This window comes from Nansenia antarctica (genome assembly GCF_963989245.1).
Source record: "Nansenia antarctica genome assembly, chromosome: 5".
In the NCBI taxonomy this organism is placed as follows: domain Eukaryota; kingdom Metazoa; phylum Chordata; class Actinopteri; order Argentiniformes; family Microstomatidae; genus Nansenia; species Nansenia antarctica.
The window spans coordinates 39402022-39423231 of NC_137690.1; the positions used below are offsets into that span (position 1 = coordinate 39402022).

Genomic DNA, 21210 nt, shown 5'->3' on the forward strand with positions numbered 1-21210 from the left:
ACTAAGAGTCAGGATGAATGTGGAGATCTGCTGCATTAACAGCAGGGATAATAGAGCTCAGCCTATTAGCAGCTTAATCATTAGCATTCACTGAGATGGTACAATGAGTTATCTGACTCCTTGAGTCTACCCTGTCTCTTGTCGGTAAGTGCAGATATCGGTGACTCACGGGTGACGATCCCCACAGTCCACAACTAAACATAGAGTCTGCCTCTGGAGGGGCTGTGTGGAGGACACTGTCAGCTTGAGAGGCTGCCATGGGAACAAGCTTCTCAGAGGGAGTTCTTTTTCCCGGAGCTTCTGACTGGTCACAGAGTGTCGGTTTCAGATTCACCACCGTCACTCCCCTTCACCGACTTCTTCTTCCTCCGGTGGTCTGACATCAGTCTTTTCCTTCTAGATCCATGATGGGGAGATCACACTCTGGGGGATGAGCGGTAGAGAATCTGGCCAACTATGACCGCTGAACTGTAACTGATGTGAAAGAACCTGAGCTGTTTGTCTTTGAAGTGCCTCCAATGGGAATGTGTTTTTTTCCTCCATCTTGTGCCCAGGCCGGCGACATCCAGCAGAATGACTAAAGAGGAGACTGGTGAGATGGAGGAGGAGGCCCAGCCTGCCTCAGAGTACCAAAGCCCAGTCCATGAGCCTCGGAAGAGGCCTATGGTCCACCCCTCTGCCCAGGCCCCACTCCCCAAAGACTATGGTGAGTCCTAGGGTCTTAGATACTCAGGCTGGAGGCCTTTTATCTTACCACTTCTTTTATCTTCTCCACTCCCAGAGTTCTGGGCTTTGGGTCATCAGCGCTGTTGCCTCTATCCTCAAATACCCTTTCACCAATCACAGACAACTTCCTGATCAAATACCCTTTCACCAATCACAGACAACCCTGTATATGTTTATAATAATACTTTTTTAAAAATCATTAGGATATCAATGAGGCTTGTGTATCACAAAATAACGACATTTTGGGAGCATACTTATCTGATGAGAAATATATATTTTTTAAAACGTTATTTATATTTATTCCCTAACATTCCAGCGTTCACATTCTTCGACCCCAACGATCCTGCTTGCCTGGAGATCCTGCTGGACCAGCGGACCACCATCCCTGAGCTGTTCGCCATCATCCGCCAGTGGGTCCCTCAGGTCCAGCACAAGATCGACATTATCGGAAATGAGGTGAGTGTCTACCAGGGAACTCACCCGTTCCCAAATGAACCTGTGGATGTACTGTACAAGCAACGTAGTCGTAGAGACACCTGTGGATGTACTGTACAAGCAACGTAGTCGTAGAGACACCTTGCCCTCTGCTAGATGGAAGCTCCTGAAACCTCTCCGTCCCCTGTAGAGTTTCTCTACTGTAAATAATTAAGAAAAGAAAAAAGAAACGGACTGCCAATGGCCTCTGGCCCGAGCATAGATTACTTTTTCTTGCGATGACTGGTGGACAGTAGGGGTGCAACGGTTCTCGGTTTTTTTACGGACGGTACGGTTTGCGTTCCACGGCTCAATTCACTAGTGAACCGTGACGGTTTTCGGTTTTCGTTTTTTTTTTTTTTTTTTTTTTTTTTTTTTTTTACCTTTATTTTACCAGGAAGTCACATTGAGATTAAAACCTCTTTTACAAGAGAGACCTGGCCAAGACAGGGTCAAAATAGTAGCTTAAAAAAACTGTTCAGATAACAAGACAGGACATAAGACAGTGGCAACAATACAATAGACAAACAATGGTAGGGGTATTTACAAGGTGATTAAAACATTGAGAAGTCTAACCAAAGCAGGTACAGCGAGCGGTGACCACATCCTTTAATCTACGCTTGAAGATACTTATGGAAATAAGGGCCTCTAATTTAAAAGTAGTCTGTAGGTCATTCCAAGACCAAGGGCCATAATAAGACAAGCTTGCCCTTCCAACATTGTTCATGATAAGTGGCACCTTGTATTGTAGCCATCTACGAGACCTGAGACCCGAGCCACTCGGTATAGGGATGAACTTCAGGCCCAGATAATTCGGTAAGAAGCCAGAGATGATTTTAAACACAAGAGTGTACCAGTGTTGGAGCCTTCTGACAGAAAGAGATGGCCATCCAACCAGACTATACAGTGTACAGTGATGGGTCCTGAAGGCACTATTGGTGATGTATCTTAGAACCGAATGATACAGGGGGTCTAGCTTGGATAAAGTGGACAGAGAAGCAAACCTATATACTGTATCACCATAATCCAATTGTGAAAGGAAAAGGGCGGAGACAAGACGTTTTCTGGAAGCCAAGGAAAAGCAAGATTTAAATCTATACAGGAAGCCCACTGTACGCTTAAGCTTTATGGCGAGAAGATCAATTTGGCCGCGTTCGTAAATTAGCTCTGAGAGCGCCGGAGCGTCCACGTGAATGCCTCGAACGCGGCCTTTGGTCAGAGGTCGAGTTGGTCTGGAACGTTTGTTTCTGAACCGAACCGTACCGAAAACCGTGACCCAAAATACCGAACCGTACCGAACCGTGGGCCAACTGAACCGTTGCACCCCTAGTGGACAGATGATGCACTTAGTTAGACAAATGTATTTGTTGTATGTCGCTTTGGGTAAAGGCGTCTGCTAAAATGCCAAAAATGGAAATAGAAATGGAAGTGACACCTCCACACATGGACAACAGTGATACAGTAATAGATAGGGTACTATGTATATGTGGATAGTAGGGCTGCACGATTTGGGGAAAAAAATCGAATTGCGATAATTCTGACAGATATTGCGATTGCGATTTAATTTGCGATTACATTTTTTTAAAGAGGTTTTTGTAAAGTGCGGCCATATCTCCGGCTAGGAAGGTCGTATCAACGTGCAGTTTGTTTGTACGTCTTCAGGGGACTTACTACATGAAACTTACGTTGGGTTGCTTTAAAGTCAAGCTAATTTCAGAGAGCATTACCACATGATACCATCAAACTGTTAACTGCTCTAATTCTAATGCAAGGATGAGAACTTAAAAGATATTAATTGGAACAACATATTTATTTTATGGGGTTTTTAAACAGCTGTGATTTTGTTTCTCTCAACAAGTGTCCAAATGTTTTAACAATTCCAATATGAAAATAAAATAGGACCTTTCTACAAACAAGGTTATTCAATTATGGTTTAGGAGCAGCCTCTAAATATTGCACATACTGCAATCAAGTTAAATAAAGTGATAATAAAAATGTCCAGTAAAGAATAATAGGTCCTTTCTGTAAACATTGAAATAGACAAAGCAGGAAAGTATACCGTTTGCAGGCAACTCTTCAACTCAAAGTCATGTATGAAGCACGGTGAGACTGAGATACGGCTCGGTCGTCCTGCCCGACAGATCGGTTGTTGCATAGTACTCAACATTTTCCAGTTCCGTCTCAAGTATCTTCCTACATTCCGCATACGTTTCTGGGATGGCCAGTGGCCACATGACTTAAGTACGTGCGGGAGGGAACCGCATATCTTTTATCCAGCGTTTGAATTAGTTTTTTTAAAACCTTTGTTGCTCACAGTGTTAATAGACACCATGTCTTTAGCGAGGTAGTGCGTGATGGAATTGGTTATTTCACAGTGCCTTCGTGAGCCCTTTTCATACGGCGTAACAGACGCAAACGACTCTAAAACACTAGGGGCCGGTTTCGGAGACAAGGCTTAAGCCTAATCCTGGACTAAAAAGCGTCTTCAATGGAGATTTTACATTGAAAGTGTGATTTAGTCCAGGACTAGGCTTAAGCCTTGTCTGTGAAACCGGCCCTAGGTTGCTTAACGTTAGACTGGGCTACGGGACTTTCACTTAACTCTCTGTTTCTGACCGTACACTCGTCATAGAGCTGCCTGTGGTGCTGATACAGTTGAGGTTTGTGGCGTTGCCTCTGGAAGTAGCGACTGTTCCACGACAGGTTGTGCGCAACACCTGCTGTTGTTGCACATCTGTCGTCCTAAACCCGAAATACTTCCATACAACAGAAGTGCTGTTTTTGAAGCGATTTATCCACACGATTAATGTTGCTAGCTACTGAAACATCTTCACAGATTCACACGTGGGCGTTTCACGTGCAGTGTTGTTGTTCTTGGGTGTGTGCGTTCATTGACTTTGAATCCGACACGCTGTATAATGTATCCCAAATCGCAGGCTTTACGATTTGCTAATCGCATCATCTCAAATCGCGATTTCGATTTAAAATCGATTAATCGTGCAGCCCTAGTGGATAGTGAGTTGGACTGGTGATCAGAAGGTCATGAGTTCAAATCCCATCTGGGAACACCACCACTAGTGTGCCCTTGAGTAAGGCACTTAGCCCTAAGTGACTCTAGAGAGACTGTCCCTATAATCTCTAATTGTAAGTCGCTTTGGATAAAAGCGTCGGCTAAATTATTCAAATGGTAAATGTATTAGAACGGTTGTACGAGATAGGTACGATGTATTCAGTCATATAGTATCCTTCAGGAACCAAAACAATTAAACCACAACAGTCATCAGTAGAAGAAAAACAGTCAACGTTTTTAAACAGTCACTTTATTTGTGCCCATACCAAAACAGAGTTGAATCCATTACAGTGTGTTTGTCAGCTTCTCAACAACAGCTTGCGACCCTCTCTATCGCCACACAGTGCAGTAGCAAGCAGGGGGAAGAGAAATCCATGGATCTGTGCTCAGCTTGTTCTCATGCTTACGGCGCACACTGCCAACAAGACAGGGCAGAAAAATAATCTAGTTTCCTGATCCCTGGAAACAGGAGTAGTGCTATTGTGTTGTTGTTCTTCTCAGTGCTCGCTGTGCTGGACTCCTGTGGGTTGGGCAGACCCAGCAGAGGTGCTTGCTTTGTTATTTTGGGTCACTGTCCTGTAGGAGATAACACACTTCTTGTCATGCTAACCTTGTTTCAACCAGAGACTCTTGCTGTTTGGTAACAGACGAAACTCGTACACACTTCAAGGGCTAGTTTCCTGGACACTGCACTCCCCACAGAGTCTTTATTTAAAGTGCATTTGAGTCATAAAGTAGGGTTCCCCAATGATTATTGGGGGTTGCCTAATGAGAATAAGTTGATGTTCAAACCGATGCTTTTGTTGATTGTTTCATCATATTGTTTATGTTTCAATGTGTACAATTTGTACTGTTCACTTCTTTTGTAAAAACATCTTTGGGTCTTCGAAAAATCGATAAATTCTATCTATTATTGACCTAATCTGTGTCCTGGATAGCACCATTTGTGTTTATGTGCATGTTTATAAAATGGAGGCAGGCTTAAAGGACCAACAATGACTTACTATGTTAGACATAGTAATGACCGTGGGAGCAAGGGTCTGCCTGGGTTTCTTTTCCCTGAATAGAAAGAAAGACGATAGTGAGGAGTGAATAAGGAACACAAAAAGATTTGTTACGCCCCTTCTTGTTTCATTTGCCACCTTGTTTGGGAATAAGGGAAGGTCTGTCCCATAAAGACACACAAACACACACACACACACACACACACACACACATGCACACAGCAGCTCTCTCTCTCTCTCTCTCTCTCTCTCTCTCCATCTCTATCTCTATCTCTCTCTCTCTCTCTCTCTGTCACTCACAAACACTCTAGATAATAAGGCTTTTCCATTACCTGGACGTGTTCTGGACTCCAGGGTCTCCTTCTATGGCTCTGACCCCTTGCCTAGAGCATAAATACATTTCATTTTACTTGAATTCCCTTTCTCTTGAGCCATCCCTGCTCTTAGGCAAGCAGGCTACTTCCAGTCTTTGAAATGTTGAGAAAGTCTAGAACTGTGGGCTCTGTTTTAAAGTAACTTACCAGTTCTGGACTTTATAGAAATCGAGTACAGTAACTCAACTCAAATCCATCCTGGGTAATTATTCCAGCTTAGTACCAGCACGCCTTGTTGAGTTAACCGTGACCCAGACTGGATACCTGCACTGGGCCATAGAGGATTAAGATAGTGAAGGCTCAATCGCTTAAAAAAAAAAGCAGTGTAAACAACCCCTTAAGGTTTGTGTACAAATTCTCACCAAACAGGTTCTGACCCCCAGATGTTTCACCTGCCTCTGGCTGGGTACACTTAGGCTCACGTTACAGCAACAATGAGATGGACAGGAATAATAAACAGACAAACAAATATAGATAGAAGGTTTTATTTGCCATGCAAATCTCTAGGCACAGGGTCAGCCCCAAGCAGAATAACTCTAGGCTTGTGTTAAGCTTGTGTTAGGCTTGTGTTAAGCGATCGTAATCCTTGGAATTGGAATTCATGTTAACATGTGAAAGTATGGTATGCACTAAGCCCTCTGTGAGAGCTACCCTTAAAACAACCTCAGCATCGCGTGTGCGTTTCATTCTGGCGCCCATGTTAACGGGTTAGAGCAGCCATACAGCCATGTTAACGGGTTAGAGCAGCCATACAGCCCATGTTAACAGGTTAGAGCAGCCATACAGCCCATGTTAACCGGTTAGAGCAGCCATACAGCCCATGTTAACAGGTTAGAGCAGCCATACAGCCCATGTTAACAGGTTAGAGCTGCCATACAGCCATGTTAACAGGTTAGAGCAGCCATACAGCCCATGTTAACAGATTAGAGCAGCCATACAGCCATGTTAACAGGTTAGAGCAGCCATACAGCCCATGTTAACAGGTTAGAGCAGCCATACATCCCATGTTAACAGGTTAGAGCAGCCATACAGCCCATGTTAACAGGTTAGAGCAGCCATACAGCCATGTTAACAGGTTAGAGCAGCCACACAGCCCATGTTAACAGGTTAGAGCAGCCATACAGCCCATGTTAACAGGTTAGAGCAGCCATACAGCCCATGTTAACAGGTTAGAGCAGCCATACAGCCATGTTAACAGGTTAGAGCAGCCATACAGCCATGTTAACAGGTTAGAGCAGCCATACAGCCCATGTTAACAGGTTAGAGCAGCCATACAGCCATGTTAACAGGTTAGAGCAGCCTTACAGCCCATGTTAACAGGTTAGAGCAGCCATACAGCCATGTTAACAGGTTAGAGCAGCAATACAGCCCATGTTAACAGGTTAGAGCAGCCATACAGCCCATGTTAACAGGTTAGAGCAGCCATACAGCCCATGTTAACAGGTTAGAGCAGCCATACAGTCCATGTTAACAGGTTAGAGCAGCCATACAGCCCATGTTAACAGGTTAGAGCAGCCATACAGCCCATGTTAACAGGTTAGAGCAGCCATACAGCCCATGTTAACAGGTTAGAGCAGCCATACAGCCATGTTAACAGGTTAGAGCAAGCGGTTAGAGCCGCAGAAGACACGCAGCAGCCAGTGCGGAAGCCGCAACAGTGAGAGCCGCAGCAGTTCCGCCACGCACATGCGCTGCTGATGTTGGGTGTGTTTTTAAGGGTCAGGGTGGAGTTAGGTACATGGAGTTGGACTGAATAGACCTGTCTTGAAATGAGGAGGCCATATTTATCCGTCGGGAGGAGAGAGAGAGAGCTTGTGCTGTAACCTTTGATTGACACCAGCCGATAATGAGCTACCCTGTGGTGGTCGTCTTGCCCGCTGTGGATCCTCTGCTACTTGTCACTCAATTGTTGCTGTGGCGCAGGAGGTAGAGCCGGTGTCTAATGATCGCAAGGTCGACAGGTCGGCGGTTCGAGCCCCTGCTGGCCACATGTCGTGGTGTCCTTGGGCAAGACACTGAACCCCAAATTTAATGAGCGGGGCGGCGCCTTGCATGGTAGCTTGCCGCCATCGGTGTGTGAACGTGTGTTTGAATGGGTGAATGAGAGGCTGTTGTAAAGCGCTTTGGAATAAGGTGCTATATAAATCATCCCATTTACCATTGAATTACTTTTGGGGAGTTCATTTTGGAGCGGCACTACAACCTGGAGGATAACGCTTTATTAGCTACATAAATGTTACCTTGACATCATTTCATGAGCTTTTTCTTCAAACCACTTACTGTATAACACATTGCACCCTTTCTGAATTAATTCCAAATACTGACCCACGTGAACTATGGGACATTATTTCCTGTCAGTTATTTGATTTAGGCTGTAGAGCCTTTCCCTCGTCACAGACGAGAGATCCATCAGTCAGCCAGCGGATGACAGACGCGCTCTCACTGATAGACTCAAACCAAACAGATTTAAACAAGAACGATTTTCCTGTTCACTTAACTTTCCTTTCATTCATCCGTTGAACTGAGTATTTTCAACACAGGCGCCTCTGTGAAGACGTGTCACGCCGTGGGAAATGAAGAGGGATGGATTCATGACTCCATTAGGATGCAGCTCTCTCACCTTCCCCATCATTAGACATGTCTGGTGTCATCGGTGCTAATTGGGTGTCAGTGGCTCATCCTGCTTATGGGCCCACAGAGGAAACATCCATGAGAGATGATGGGATAGAGGGTTAGGCTGCTGTCACACTGAGGGCTTGTGTTGGTTACATTAGATTAGATTCAACTTTATTGTCATTGCAGAGTACAAGTACCAGACAACACAATGCAGTTTAGTGTCTAATCAGAAGTGCAAATAGTGATATAAAAACATGATAGTGATAAGTGATAGGTACAGTATGGCAAGTATATACAGAGATGTCCAGGAAAGGTTAGTAGTAAGCTATGTACAGTATGGTCTATACAGATGTACAGTGGGGTGCAAAAATGTGGGCACTCCTGGTTTAAATGTCTGTTACAATTAATCTCCAAGTGATTGAAAGCAAACCTGAACACTAAATGCTACAAAGTTAAACATGACACCTTTCTGCAAAATGTAATGCAAGGTTTCTTTTTATTTTAATTTTTCAGAGTTTTTAAATTATAGAAAAGGAAAAGGGCCCTGTGCAGAAAGTTTGGGAAGTTTATTCTTTGTTACCTTTTGAGAAGATGATTACTAAGGCCCACACCAAGGAGATTTAAACAGTTGTCCAAGGATGTCAGAATCAAGATAGTTCACTTCCACCATCAAGGAGAAGGCTACAAAGAACGTTTCAAACTACCCATTTCCACTGTCAGAAACATCATCAATAAATGGAACAATTGAAGTCATGGCAAAATCTGGAAGACCAAGAACATTTTCTGATAGAATGGCCCGAGATCTGGTGAGAAATGCTCAGAAGAACCCACACATCACTGCAAAAGAGCTGCAAAAAAGAGTAGCAGACACCGGTGTAGTTGTTCACAGGACAACAATACAGCGTACCTTAAACAACAAAGACCTACATGACAGAGTTGCCAGAAAGAATCCTTTCCTATGACCTCAACACAAAATTAAGCGTCTGAAGTATGCAAAAGAAAACCTTGAGAAACCTGAAGCCTATTGGAACAATGTGCTTTGGACTGACAAAACCAAAATTGAACTTTTTGGCCACAACCAAAGAAGGATGTTTGGATGTTTGGAGAAAAAAGGGTGAAGCATTTGTAGAGAAGAACACCTTGCCAACTGTTAAGCATGGAGGTGGATCCATTATGCTTTGGGGTTGTGTAGCAGCTGGGGGCACATGCAATATTGTGTGGGTGGAAGGAAGAATGGATTCCACCAAATATCAAGACATTCTAGAGGCTAATGTTTGAGTGTCAGTCCGGAAATTGAAGTTAAAGAGAGGTTGGGTATTCCAGCAAGACAATGACCTGAAGCATACCACAAAATCAACCATGAAGTAACTCCAGGAAAGACGGATGAAGGTTTTGAAATGGCCATCACAGTCTCCAGACTTCTGTGGAGAGATCTCAAACATGCCGTGCATGCAAGAAGGCCAAAGAATATTTCTGAGCTAGAAGTGTTCTGCCAGGAAGAATGGGGAAAAATTCCCAAAACAAGAATTGAAAGACTCTTAGCTGGCTACAGGAAGTGTTTGCAAGGTGTTATAGTTGCCCGAGGAGGAGTTACAAAGTACTAGCTGACAGGGTTCCCTAACTTTTGCACAAGGTCTTTTTCCTTGTTTCATTATTTTGAACTGTAAAAAGTAAATCATTAAAACTAATCATCATAGGAACATTATGGTGATATTATTCTCTTACAGTAAATACTCGTAAGTAATCGTGCTTAAAACTCCAGTCATGTGCATCACTACAAGTGCAGTGTCCCGCTTTTTGCAAGGCAAAGCACATCTAGGGGCGTAAACAACATGCAAAATGCCCTGGGGCATTGGTGGCCTAGACTAGAGGTTAGAGAGGTTAGAGAGGCCGGCTAGCAGTCGGAAGGTTGCCGGTTCAATCCCCACCTCAGGAGGGAGCTGCATGTGCCCTTGGGGCACTTTGATTTGATTTGATTTTTATTAGGAATTTACAATAGAATCATTTAACACATCATGACACTAAGTAAAATGTGACAGGGCATGGTTAAAAAGTCAGCAAGTAGCATTTTTCTGTTTCTTCCAGATTATGAAAGGGTAGATTGTAAGCTTTAAAATGACATGTGTCATACATTGAAATCTGAAACAAGTTGAAGAAGTCATGGATATTTTAATGGTGATACCCTCCAAATGACGATTTTGAGAAAACCAGGTTCAAAGTCTTCACAGAGTTTTTTCACAGAGGTAATGGGTGGGAACAATAGCTGATTAACTCTAATCACTCCCTCAAGACAACCACACCCTCAAGACAACCACTCTCCCATTACACTACCTGTCATTACCTACCTGTCATCTGTCAGTGGGGTTGTCAGCTAACCCTCAGGTAACAAAATTGCAGGGCTGACATGTTTAAATTGCTAAATAATAACAATAATAATAATAATAATTCAAGATTCATGATTTTTTATTGCCATGTATGCCAAAAGTTTATTACATCCCATTACAAGTACAAGAGAGTACAATTCATGGCAATGGAAAAAATTAGGCAAGATACAATTGAGCATTACAATAATAGAAAGGTAAAAAATTATAATGTTGTCCGTGTGCACATGCATTTATCATTATAGTCCATAAAGCATCTAGTGGGACTTCGTGGAGTTCCTTCCCATCCCATCTTGGCATCAAAGCTGTAATAAAAAAAAGAAGACAGTACATTTAAAATGATTGCCCGGGGCTTCCGGTATGGCGTCAAGGCAAACGGCTGTGTAAACGAAGAGCTCCCAGACAGGTCAACTTATTCCCCTTAACTAGTTCAATTTCTTTCACAAATTGTACTTAAAATTAATATGTAAGGGGAAATGAACCGAAAGAAAAAAGAATCATCATCCCAGAAATCTAAGAAAAGTGACAGACAAACATCTGGAAAGGATAACGACAACGAAATGGACGAACACGAGACCGCGGACATCTTGCAAGCTAGCATCAACGCCATACATGCGGAGATAAAGGCTATCCGATCAGACGTGAAAACGGAATTAAACAACTTTCAAGATACCTTTGCCAAAGACCTGAGGGGAGATTTGGCAAGTTTTCGAGACGACATCAACCACAAACTAACTGAAATTGCCAATGACCTGAAGGACGCGGTGGGAAGAGTGGAAGAGACGGAGCAGCGGGTGGCGGATATGGAAGAGTGGAGTACCGAAGCTACAGAAGCGCTACGCCAAGCCTTAGACACTCAAGAAAAACTTCAAGCAAAATTGACAGACCTCGAAGCACGCTCCCGAAGAAACAACATACGCATTTACGGCGTCCCCGAGGGTGCTGAAGGAGACAACATGGAGGAGTTCATTGATGGGTTTATCAAGGCGGAGTTGGCCCTCACCGACATTGAACTTGGCATTCAGCGCTGCCACAGGGCGCTTGCAACCAAACCACCGCAAGGAGCTAACCCCCGATCCATTGTAATGCACTTTCTCCAATACAAAATAAAAGAGTTAGTGCTCCGCACTGCATGGAGGAAGAAAGAAGTTCACCTGGACGGGAAAAGAGTGTACTTAGACCAAGATTACCCTACGGAGACGCAAAAAAAGAGGATGGCGTACGCTCCTATCAGAAAACTACTCAAAGAAAAGGGACTCCGCTTCCAGACTCCACCACCGGCGAAACTCCGCGTATTCTACAACGACGGCCCCCTCACCTACAACAGCGCAGCAGAGGCTATGGAAGACCTGAGGAAGAGAGGGCTGATCATCGGTGATGAGGGACCCGACACCCCAGCGAACTTGGAGAGGCTGAGCAACACGTCCTGGCAGACGACGAGGGGGAAAACGTCCCGAAAACGAGAAACGCATCGGGAGAGAACAAGGCAAAAGCTCCAGGAATTCCACCGTGGCACCGGAGATATTGAATGATGTCATTCTATTGCAAAAAACACTTGATATAAACGGACATCTCATCCCTGTGGTAAGACTACACAAACAGACGGAGTGATAGTAGCCTGTGATTGGTAATTGGTCGCCCAGGGACGACAGAGATAATGTTTAAATGTCGCACTAATTTTTTGATTTGTTACTAGTCAAATGTTTAACTGGGATGTTAATTCTATAACCCAAACTGTTTAAAAATAACAGACCGTTATGTCTGGGAGGTGAACAGTGTCACCCCAACGCACAAGTGCGCTGTATTGTTGTACTAGGCAACAACTATCAGACTGCACGGGAAAGGCCCTTTGTGAAACGAAGGTTTTTCCTTTCCGACTGAGGTTACTTAAAGAAAAAAACTCAACTATGGAAGTCATTTCTTTTGAATGTACTTTTTTGTTTTTCATATTTTATGTTACTGTATATAGTTATGTTTTCAGGTCTTGGGTTTACTGTGGGATTAGATTTACCGCATTTGCTATCGCATGTTTCAACAAGAATATAGGATAGTTACACTTAATGTCAACGGGTTACAAAATCCAATTAAAAGAGGAAAACTCATAGCTAAGATGAAAAGAGAAAATCAACATATAATCTTTTGGCAAGAAACTCATGGTGCGAGAGGAGCATGACAAACTTAAAAAGATGGGATTCAGAAACACTTTTTACTCATCCTATGCCAAAGGACGTGCGAGGGGTGTTGCAATATTGATTCCGAACAAAGTGGCTTTCCAAGCCTCCACGCAAATTAACGATAAAGACGGTTGTTTTGTTCTGGTGAAAGGGACTCTCGATTTTAAGGAAGTAACACTGCTTAATGTTTATAGACCACCAGGATTTTATGGGACGCGGAGAAAGCTGTGATGAGAGGAAAACTTATAACGTGGGCTGCCAGAAATAAAAGAAATAAGCAGAAACAAGTGTCAGACTTAACAAACAAATTAAAAACTCTAGAACAACAACATGTTGAGTTAAATAACCCCAAAATATTAGAACAAATACAATCAACAAAGCAAAGATTAAATAAGATACTTAATGAACAAGTGGAGATTAAACTCAAATACATTAAACAGCAGTACTATGAGGTTGGGCCTAGAGCTAAAAGATTGCTGGCATGGAAATTACGTAAACAACAAAATGAAAGATCAATCTTTCAAATTAGAGATCCCAATACCAATGCAATGTGCTACTCCACAGAGGATATACAACAATGTTTTGAAAAATACTATAAGGAACTGTACTCTCAACCTGAAGCAGCAGAACCCTCAGTCATAAAACACTTCTTGGAATCCCTTGATTTACCCTCAATAGGAGTAGAACAAAATAAATTGATGACACAGGAAATTACAGAAATAGACAGTGCCATATCTAGACTAAAAACAAATAAGGTACCAGGAGGAGACGGCTTTCCAGCCGAATGGTACAAAACATTTAGAGAATTACTGATACCTACACTTAAAAAATGTTTCAACTGTGTTCTTCAGGGTGGAGAGACTCCTGTATCCTGGAAACAGGCTATAATATCTGTAATCCCAAAGGCGGGAAAGGACAAGACGGAATGCAGTTCACATAGACCTATCTCTGTCCTAAATATAGATTACAGACTATTTGCATCAATAATGGCAAAACGACTAGAAAACATACTTCCTGATTTGATTGACACAGACCAAACAGGTTTTATCAAGAACAGGCAGACGCAAGATAATGTGAGACGTGCCCTATATCTGATAGATAGCATGAGTAAAAGCAAATCAGAGTCTCTAGCCATTAGCCTAGATGCGGAAAAGGCCTTCGTGCGATGGGAATTCTTATACCTGGTGCTAGAGCGTTTTGGCTTTGATTATGCAGTTATTGGATGTCTTAAATCCTTATATTACTTACCAACTGCCCGAATTAAAATAAATGGTAGCCTATCAAAAGTAGTTAACCTCGAACGTGGCTGTCGTCAAGGATGCAATTTAAGTCCCGCCCTCTTTTCGTTATTCATAGAAGCACTTGCACAAGCACTTGCACAAGAGAAGATGTCTCCATAACATAAACATAAAATATCTCTGTATGCGGATGATGTACTGGTGACTCTATCCAACCCAAAATCCAGCCTACCTAAACTCATGTCATGTCTGGCGAAGTATGGCTCATACTCGGGATACAAATTAAACGTACATAAAACCCAAACTCTTTCTTTCAATTACTCACCACAGGAGAATATACGTAAAAAGTACAATTTTAAATGGAATGCAGCTGTTATTAAATATCTAGGGGTTAATATACCAAAGAAACTAACTAACATTTATAATGTAAACTACAACCCTCTCACGAAGGAAATTAGAACAGATTTAGACAGATGGCTACCCTTAACCCTTACCCTTTTTTTTACCCTTATTGATCAAATGTATAGGTATTGGTCGAAATGGATACTATACAGAGGGGTGGATACTGCTTCCTCTTCCCCAACTTAGCTCTATATGGGGGTTTGTGTGTTATCAAACGCAAATGGTCTCTGTATGTTTTCCTTTTTGTAATTTATCACAACCTGTTTAATTTTACTTTATTTTATTCTATTTTCTCAATTATTCCTTCTGTGACTGAGAGATTGGATAAGGGCACACAGAATTCCTGTACGGACAACAACCTTATTGATTCCCTCTGAGGACAAGATGGACTGAGAGTGATACTGATATTCCCTGAATCTATTATGACTAATGGACAAAGTAACCTGTGACACAAAGCAAACTATTGAAGACATATGTAAGAATGCGATACCCACAATGACCTGTCTGTTTTTTTGTTCTTTGTTATTCATGTAAAAAAGAAAAGAATATATAAAGTATATACCGTATATAAAATTTAAAAAATGATTGCCCACTGTTACCAACACCACTTTTACGAAATAGCCTACTACTATCTTCATAAAATAGAATTGCTTATACAATGACAATGACAAATACCTGAAGTGCTTGACTCTCATCAAGGTGTCATCTCTCAGAACCTCTCACCTCCTCATTCTGTAACACAAATTTCAGGTCAGAGGTGTGGACACTTCTCTAGTGTAGGTTTTCCATAGACTCGGTGTACTGTACTTGTACTGAAGTAGGCTAGTGAAATAATTTCAATTCACAGTATTATTCTACAGCAAATCTACATATCAATGAATTAATCATTATGTTTGATTCCACATAACATTACTGTTCATTACAAAAGCATTTACTTTTTCTATAATCTATTACATCTCTAACAAAGCTAGCTAGATAGCTAACAAGCTAACACTTGTTTGGCTAGCTGCTACACACAAACACACTAAAATGGTGCATGAAACATACTGTACAGTATGTTGCAGGTTTAGTAGGTCTGCAACAAATGTATTTATTCATTATATTTTATCTTTTACAACGTATTTCTTCCTCCCACCATCTCATTAGTTTTGGAGAGGGGTGGCATAATTGTGGTGAGCAGTTTCAGTGGTCTGATAACTGATCCTAACAAAGGCGCTATCTACCTTACTCGAGGGAATTCAACGCGGTGTACATTACATGTGTTTACATTGCGCCTAGCGCGGATGGTGGCCTAGCATTGGCGCGGCTATATGACGTCATCAGTGGTCAACAAAGCACAGATCCACAGGCAATTCACATTATAGCAGGAGATTTCAATCATGTCGACCTGAAGGCAGTACTACCCAAGTTCTATCAGCATGTGAAATGTGCAACAAGAGGAGAAAAAACACTGGACAAGGTATACACCAACATCAAACGTGCTTACAAGGCTAGTCCGCTAGCTCATCTAGGCATGTCTGACCATGTGTCAATCCTCCTGATCCCAGCATACACTACCATGGGGAAAAGTGCTCCCATCACCACTAAGACTGTCAGAACCTGGCCAGAATGGTCCGCTCCACTGCAGATCTGCCTAAATGACACCCCATGGCAGGAATATGAGCATGAGGACCTGGAACAGTACACGTCGTCGGTTCTGAACCACATAGTGAACTGCACCAACTCAGTCACCGTGGACAAACGGGTCCGGGTCTACCCCAACACGAAGCCATGGATGACTGGGAAGGTCCAAAAACTGATCAACGAGAGGGACAACGCCTTCTTCGCAGGGAAGAGCACACCGCTGTACAGCACCACCAGGGCTAACCTAAAGCGCGGAATCAAAGCGGCCAAGGCAGACCACAGAGAGAAGATTGAGGAATGCCTCCTGAGCAACGACTCCAGGCGGATGTGGCAGGGGGTTCAGCAGATGACAAACTTCAGAGCCAACAGGCTCACAGCCGCAGAGGACGACCCCCTGCTGGCGGGAAAGCTGAACACCTTCTACGCCCGGTTCGACGAGGGGCGAACGGAGGTAACCACAACACAAACACCACTCTCTCCAGCTCTCAGCAGCCTCACCCTCACAGAGCATGAAGGGAGACGCGTGCTGAAGGCGGTGGACCCCAGGAAAGCCTCGGGGCCGGATGGCGTCCTGGGACGGGTGCTGAGGGACTGCGCCGACCAGCTGGCCGGGGTTTTCACCAACATCTTCAACTAGTCCCTGTCCCAGGCCACCATCCCACCCTGCCTGAAAACCTCAACTATCATCCCAGTCCCGAAGAAAAGCACGGTGAGCTGCCTAAACGACTACCGCCCGGTGGCACTCACACCAATCATCATGAAGTGCTTCGAGAAACTAGTCCGGGCCCACATACTCACACGCCTCCCGCCCAACCTGGATCCATACCAGTTCGCCTACAGAGCCCACAGGTCCACAGAGGACGCCATCGCGATGACTCTCCACGCCACTCTATCCCACCTGGAGAGGGGAAACAGCTACGCGAGACTGCTCTTTGTGGACTTCAGCTCCGCCTTCAACACCCTCCTTCCAGACAGGCTAGTGACCAAACTACTAGACCTGGGTCTATCACACTCTATATGTGCATGGATCAAGGACTTCCTGACCGACCGCCCCCAGAGGGTGCGGGTGGGCCCCCACACCTCCACAGCCCTCAGACTCAGCACTGGGTCCCCCCAGGGCTGCGTGCTAAGCCCCATCCTCTACAACCTCTACACCTACGACTTCACCCCCGTCCACCCCAGCAACTCCATCGTAAAGTTTGCAGACGACACCACCGTGGTGGGATGCATCTCGGGGGGGGACGAGGCGGCGTACAGGGATGAGGTAGAGCAACTGAGCAAGCTGTGCAAGGTTAATAACCTGCTGCTGAACAAGTCAAAGACCCAGGAAATCATCGTAGACTTCAGGAGGAAAAAGTCAGAGATCCAGCCCCTGCTCATCGACGGAGAGAGCGTGGAGAGAGTCTCAACCCTCCGATTCCTGGGGATGCACATGCGGGATGACCTGACCTGGAAGGACAACACAACAGCCACCATCAAGAAGGCACAACAGCGGCTCTACATCCTGAGAGTCCTCAGGAAGGAACACAGCAAGCAGGAGATACTGGTGACCTTCTACCGCGGCGCAGTGGAGAGCATCCTCACCTACGGCATCTGCAACTGGTTCTCCAGCTGCACAACAGCGGAGAGAAATGCGCTACAGAGAGTCGTGAGAACAGCACAGAAGATCACCGGCGCCCCCCTCCCCTCTCTGGAAGAGCTGTACAACACACGCTGTCTCAGGAAGGCCTCCAAGATCTCCAGGGACCCGACCCACCCTGGGTACGAACACTTTACCAGGCTGCCCTCGAAAAGGCGGTTCAGGACCTTGGCCGCAAGGACAAACAGACTGAAGAACAGCTTCTACCACAGGGCCGTCCAATCCCTGAACACAGCAAAGACCTAGGTTCTGGGCCCTGGACAGTCTGGACGGATTGATGGCAGCTGCTGGACTGAAATAATCAGGTGTAGTGCTGAGGCACAAATATGTACATTTCAAGCCTGCAAACTGCGACACTTTAAATAAATGTGAAATAACACTATTGTGCAATATGACAACCCTAGTCGTCTATCTGTACAGTATAGTATAGTGGATAGTGTACATAGCCTTTATTTATGTAAACCAGCTCCTTCCCTTCTTGTGATTTTTTTAAAAGTTTTTTTTTTTTTTTTCCCTAACACCAGGGGAGCCACCCCTCCTAAATTTCGTTGTTTGGTACCTGTACTGTAGCAATGACAATAAAGACCATTCATTCATCATACTCACAAAACAACAAATAACTGTTTGGCTATCCTAAGTAAACAACACAAAATCCTAGTATACAACACATGTAACTCACTAAAACTTACCCAAGAACACAGCAGAAGGTCTGTCTGCAGACGACTGTCCCATGAAAGTGAACTGATGTGGAGATCAATGTCTGAAATTCCGTTGTCATCTGTCAGATTCAGAGTTCCCGTTCGGAGTTCCCATTATGTATAGTCTAATATGAAGGAGTTCATTAATTGCCCACTGTCGATATTTCTGCCTGCTTTTGAAATTCTGTTGATAGCATTAGCGAGAGCTTGAGCCTCCATCTTGTCAACAAACAGGTCCACACTCACACATGGCTTCTTACATACAGCTGGGGTGGGCGTGGCTACACACACTGCCACACTAATACCCCCCACCCGACTTTGCTAACTAACTGTCGGTATTTAGTGAATGTAAAACTGTTGGATATGATATAGAGTGGGTTCTTCATCGCTTAAATTTTCATCCTATGCCAAAAACCGGAAAACACATTTTTTCACAACAAGACTTGTTTTGCTCGATTGCGAGCTTTCACAATTGCCGAGATGCGGGCCTTTTAATGAAACCGTGTCACAAATGTCCAGAGGATAGCACTTGAAAGCATTATTTAAAACACTTATTTCCAAAGTGGTCCTCGATGGAAACATAAAATGAATAAAACAAATACTTAACCCCTAATTGCTCCAGGGGCGACGACTATGGCTGACCCTGTGCCTAGAGTACACAAATTCCAACAATTGACTGACGTTCTTCATTCTCAACTCTATGTGCTGCAGTTCAGTTACTTTCTTCATGCGGGCATGTCTCCACCATACTTGATTATTATTATATTATATGTATATTAGGGATGTAACCGAATACGAATACGGTATTCGGAGAGCACGAATAATGAGATTTAAACAGATACAGATTCTATCCGAAGTTGCTCGATATGATGGCTGCGTTCGTAAATTCTCTCTGAGAGTGCCAGATGGCACACTGGGCTCAACGTAATAAAGGGACCAAGTAATTTGATTGGACAAGAGGCATTCCATGACTGCTGATCAGATTTCCAGAGCGAATTTACGAACGCAGCCTAGGGCTAAACCAAAACCACTCGCAGACTCTTTTTTTTTTTCATAACACGAAACTTTAAGTTTTTAAGTACCACTCGATATAATAAACAACAGTTTAATGATCGTTAATTATGTATCATTTCTGGATTGGATTCACTATTCTCGTTTGCCGGAGGCTACCGGTAAGGGAGACTTTTGTAAATACTTTCGTTGGGGGACGTGTTCGTGTTTGGGGCTGGGTGATCATCTTATGTGTAGTTAAGTGTTTCTAGCATGTCGATGTTCTATCAGCATGTGATGTTATAAACATTAAGAAGATGAATGGCCAGGGTTTTTCCTGCATAGAGAATTATGAGGCGGCCGCCTCCGTCATATTTCTAGCTGCCTCCAGCTCTCGACAAAACTCTGACGGTCGTATTTTCTATAAGCGTTGCACTCGGTGGATTTCTGTCATTTCTAACTGCAATTGCGGCATTGCGCCGACGTGGTGGCGGGGGCGCTGTTTCGCAAATAAGTTAGCTTTCGTTTTTGCTAGCGAAATAGCTGATAGTATGTTGACTGCTCAAGGAGAATACATATTTGAAAGTACAGAATGCCTGAGAGCCTTATATTGCATTATATTACATTATATTTTGAATGGTCATCTGGTGCCTGAATATTGTCTTTTCCTTTACATAAATAATAAGATTTCCACCATAATTGATGCAGAAAGGGCCCAAATTGGTGCATATCAATTCACCAAAATGCAAGAAATTAAGCTCTGGTCCCTACCAATGTTGAGACCAAACCTACTCCCTTGATTTATTTAAAAAAGAAAAATTGTTTCTGATTGTTAACCCCAGTTAAGGGTGGTGGTGAGGTTCAGACAGTTGTTAAAACTTAGTTTAGTTATAAAATAAATTAAAATAGATAGAGAGAGATGAAAAGTACAGTATGAGGATGTGGAAATATATTTCATAATTATATGTCAATATGAAATCAATTTGAAGCTATGAAGACACAAACATTGCATTGCCATGAATTATTAGATGAGAAAATACGAAATGTTACGACTTCCGGTACAAATCACGCCCATTTCCGGTATAAACCACACACACTTCCGGTCTATCGGAATACAGATATTAAACAGATATTTTTGGGGTTAAACAGATACAGATACAGATAATGACGTCTCGTTACATCCCTAATGTATATATAGTATATGTATTATAAGTCATATTATGAAAAAGAAAATGTGGATATTGCCCAAGAATGGGGGTTGTAAACCTCTCTGCAAATGTCTCAAACCACATTCCTCTGTCTCTCTGTCTCTCTCTCTCTCCCTCTCTCTCTATCTCTATCTCTCTCTCTCTCTTTCTCTCTCTCTCTCTCTCTCAATCCACTAAACTGTCCTCGTCTCCTCTTACAGATCTTGAAGCGCGGTTGTCATGTCAACGACCGCGACGGACTGACAGATATGACGCTGCTTCACTACAGCTGCAAAGCCGGGGCGCATGGAGTCGGTGAGACCACGGCTATCATATCACATTAAACATGATTGTTCTTATCGTTCTGCGGCTGTGACTCTCATTAATCTGCACTCGACCTTCATTCCAACTGTCTGAGTGGATTCTCAATGAGCGTTAATGAGAACATGATGACCTTTCTGGCTATAATCATATCATCAAGATCCAAAAGTAGCCACGCTTCCAATTTCCATTCTGTTGATTCTGGAAGTGAAACGCCATCTTTTCTCAATTCTTCTCAACTTCAATGCACTTCCCCAATTGAAATCGACAGAATTCACGGCACTTCGTGGCGT

The 21210-nt window shown here is 43.5% G+C and overlaps 1 protein-coding gene across 1 annotated transcript in view; it reads left to right on the forward strand.

Annotated features, from left to right (window-relative positions):
- Nucleotides 1-573: 573 nt before the first annotated feature.
- clip3 (CAP-GLY domain containing linker protein 3) overlaps nucleotides 574-21210 on the forward strand; it is a gene marked incomplete at both ends in the record, with an annotated part of 34493 nt that continues 13856 nt past the window's right edge. Inside the window, 3 exons of the mRNA XM_080532024.1 lie at nucleotides 574-706; nucleotides 1043-1182; nucleotides 20818-20911. Of these exons, the coding sequence (XP_080388150.1) occupies nucleotides 574-706; nucleotides 1043-1182; nucleotides 20818-20911 (367 nt within the window). The remainder of the gene's footprint in view (nucleotides 707-1042; nucleotides 1183-20817; nucleotides 20912-21210) is intronic.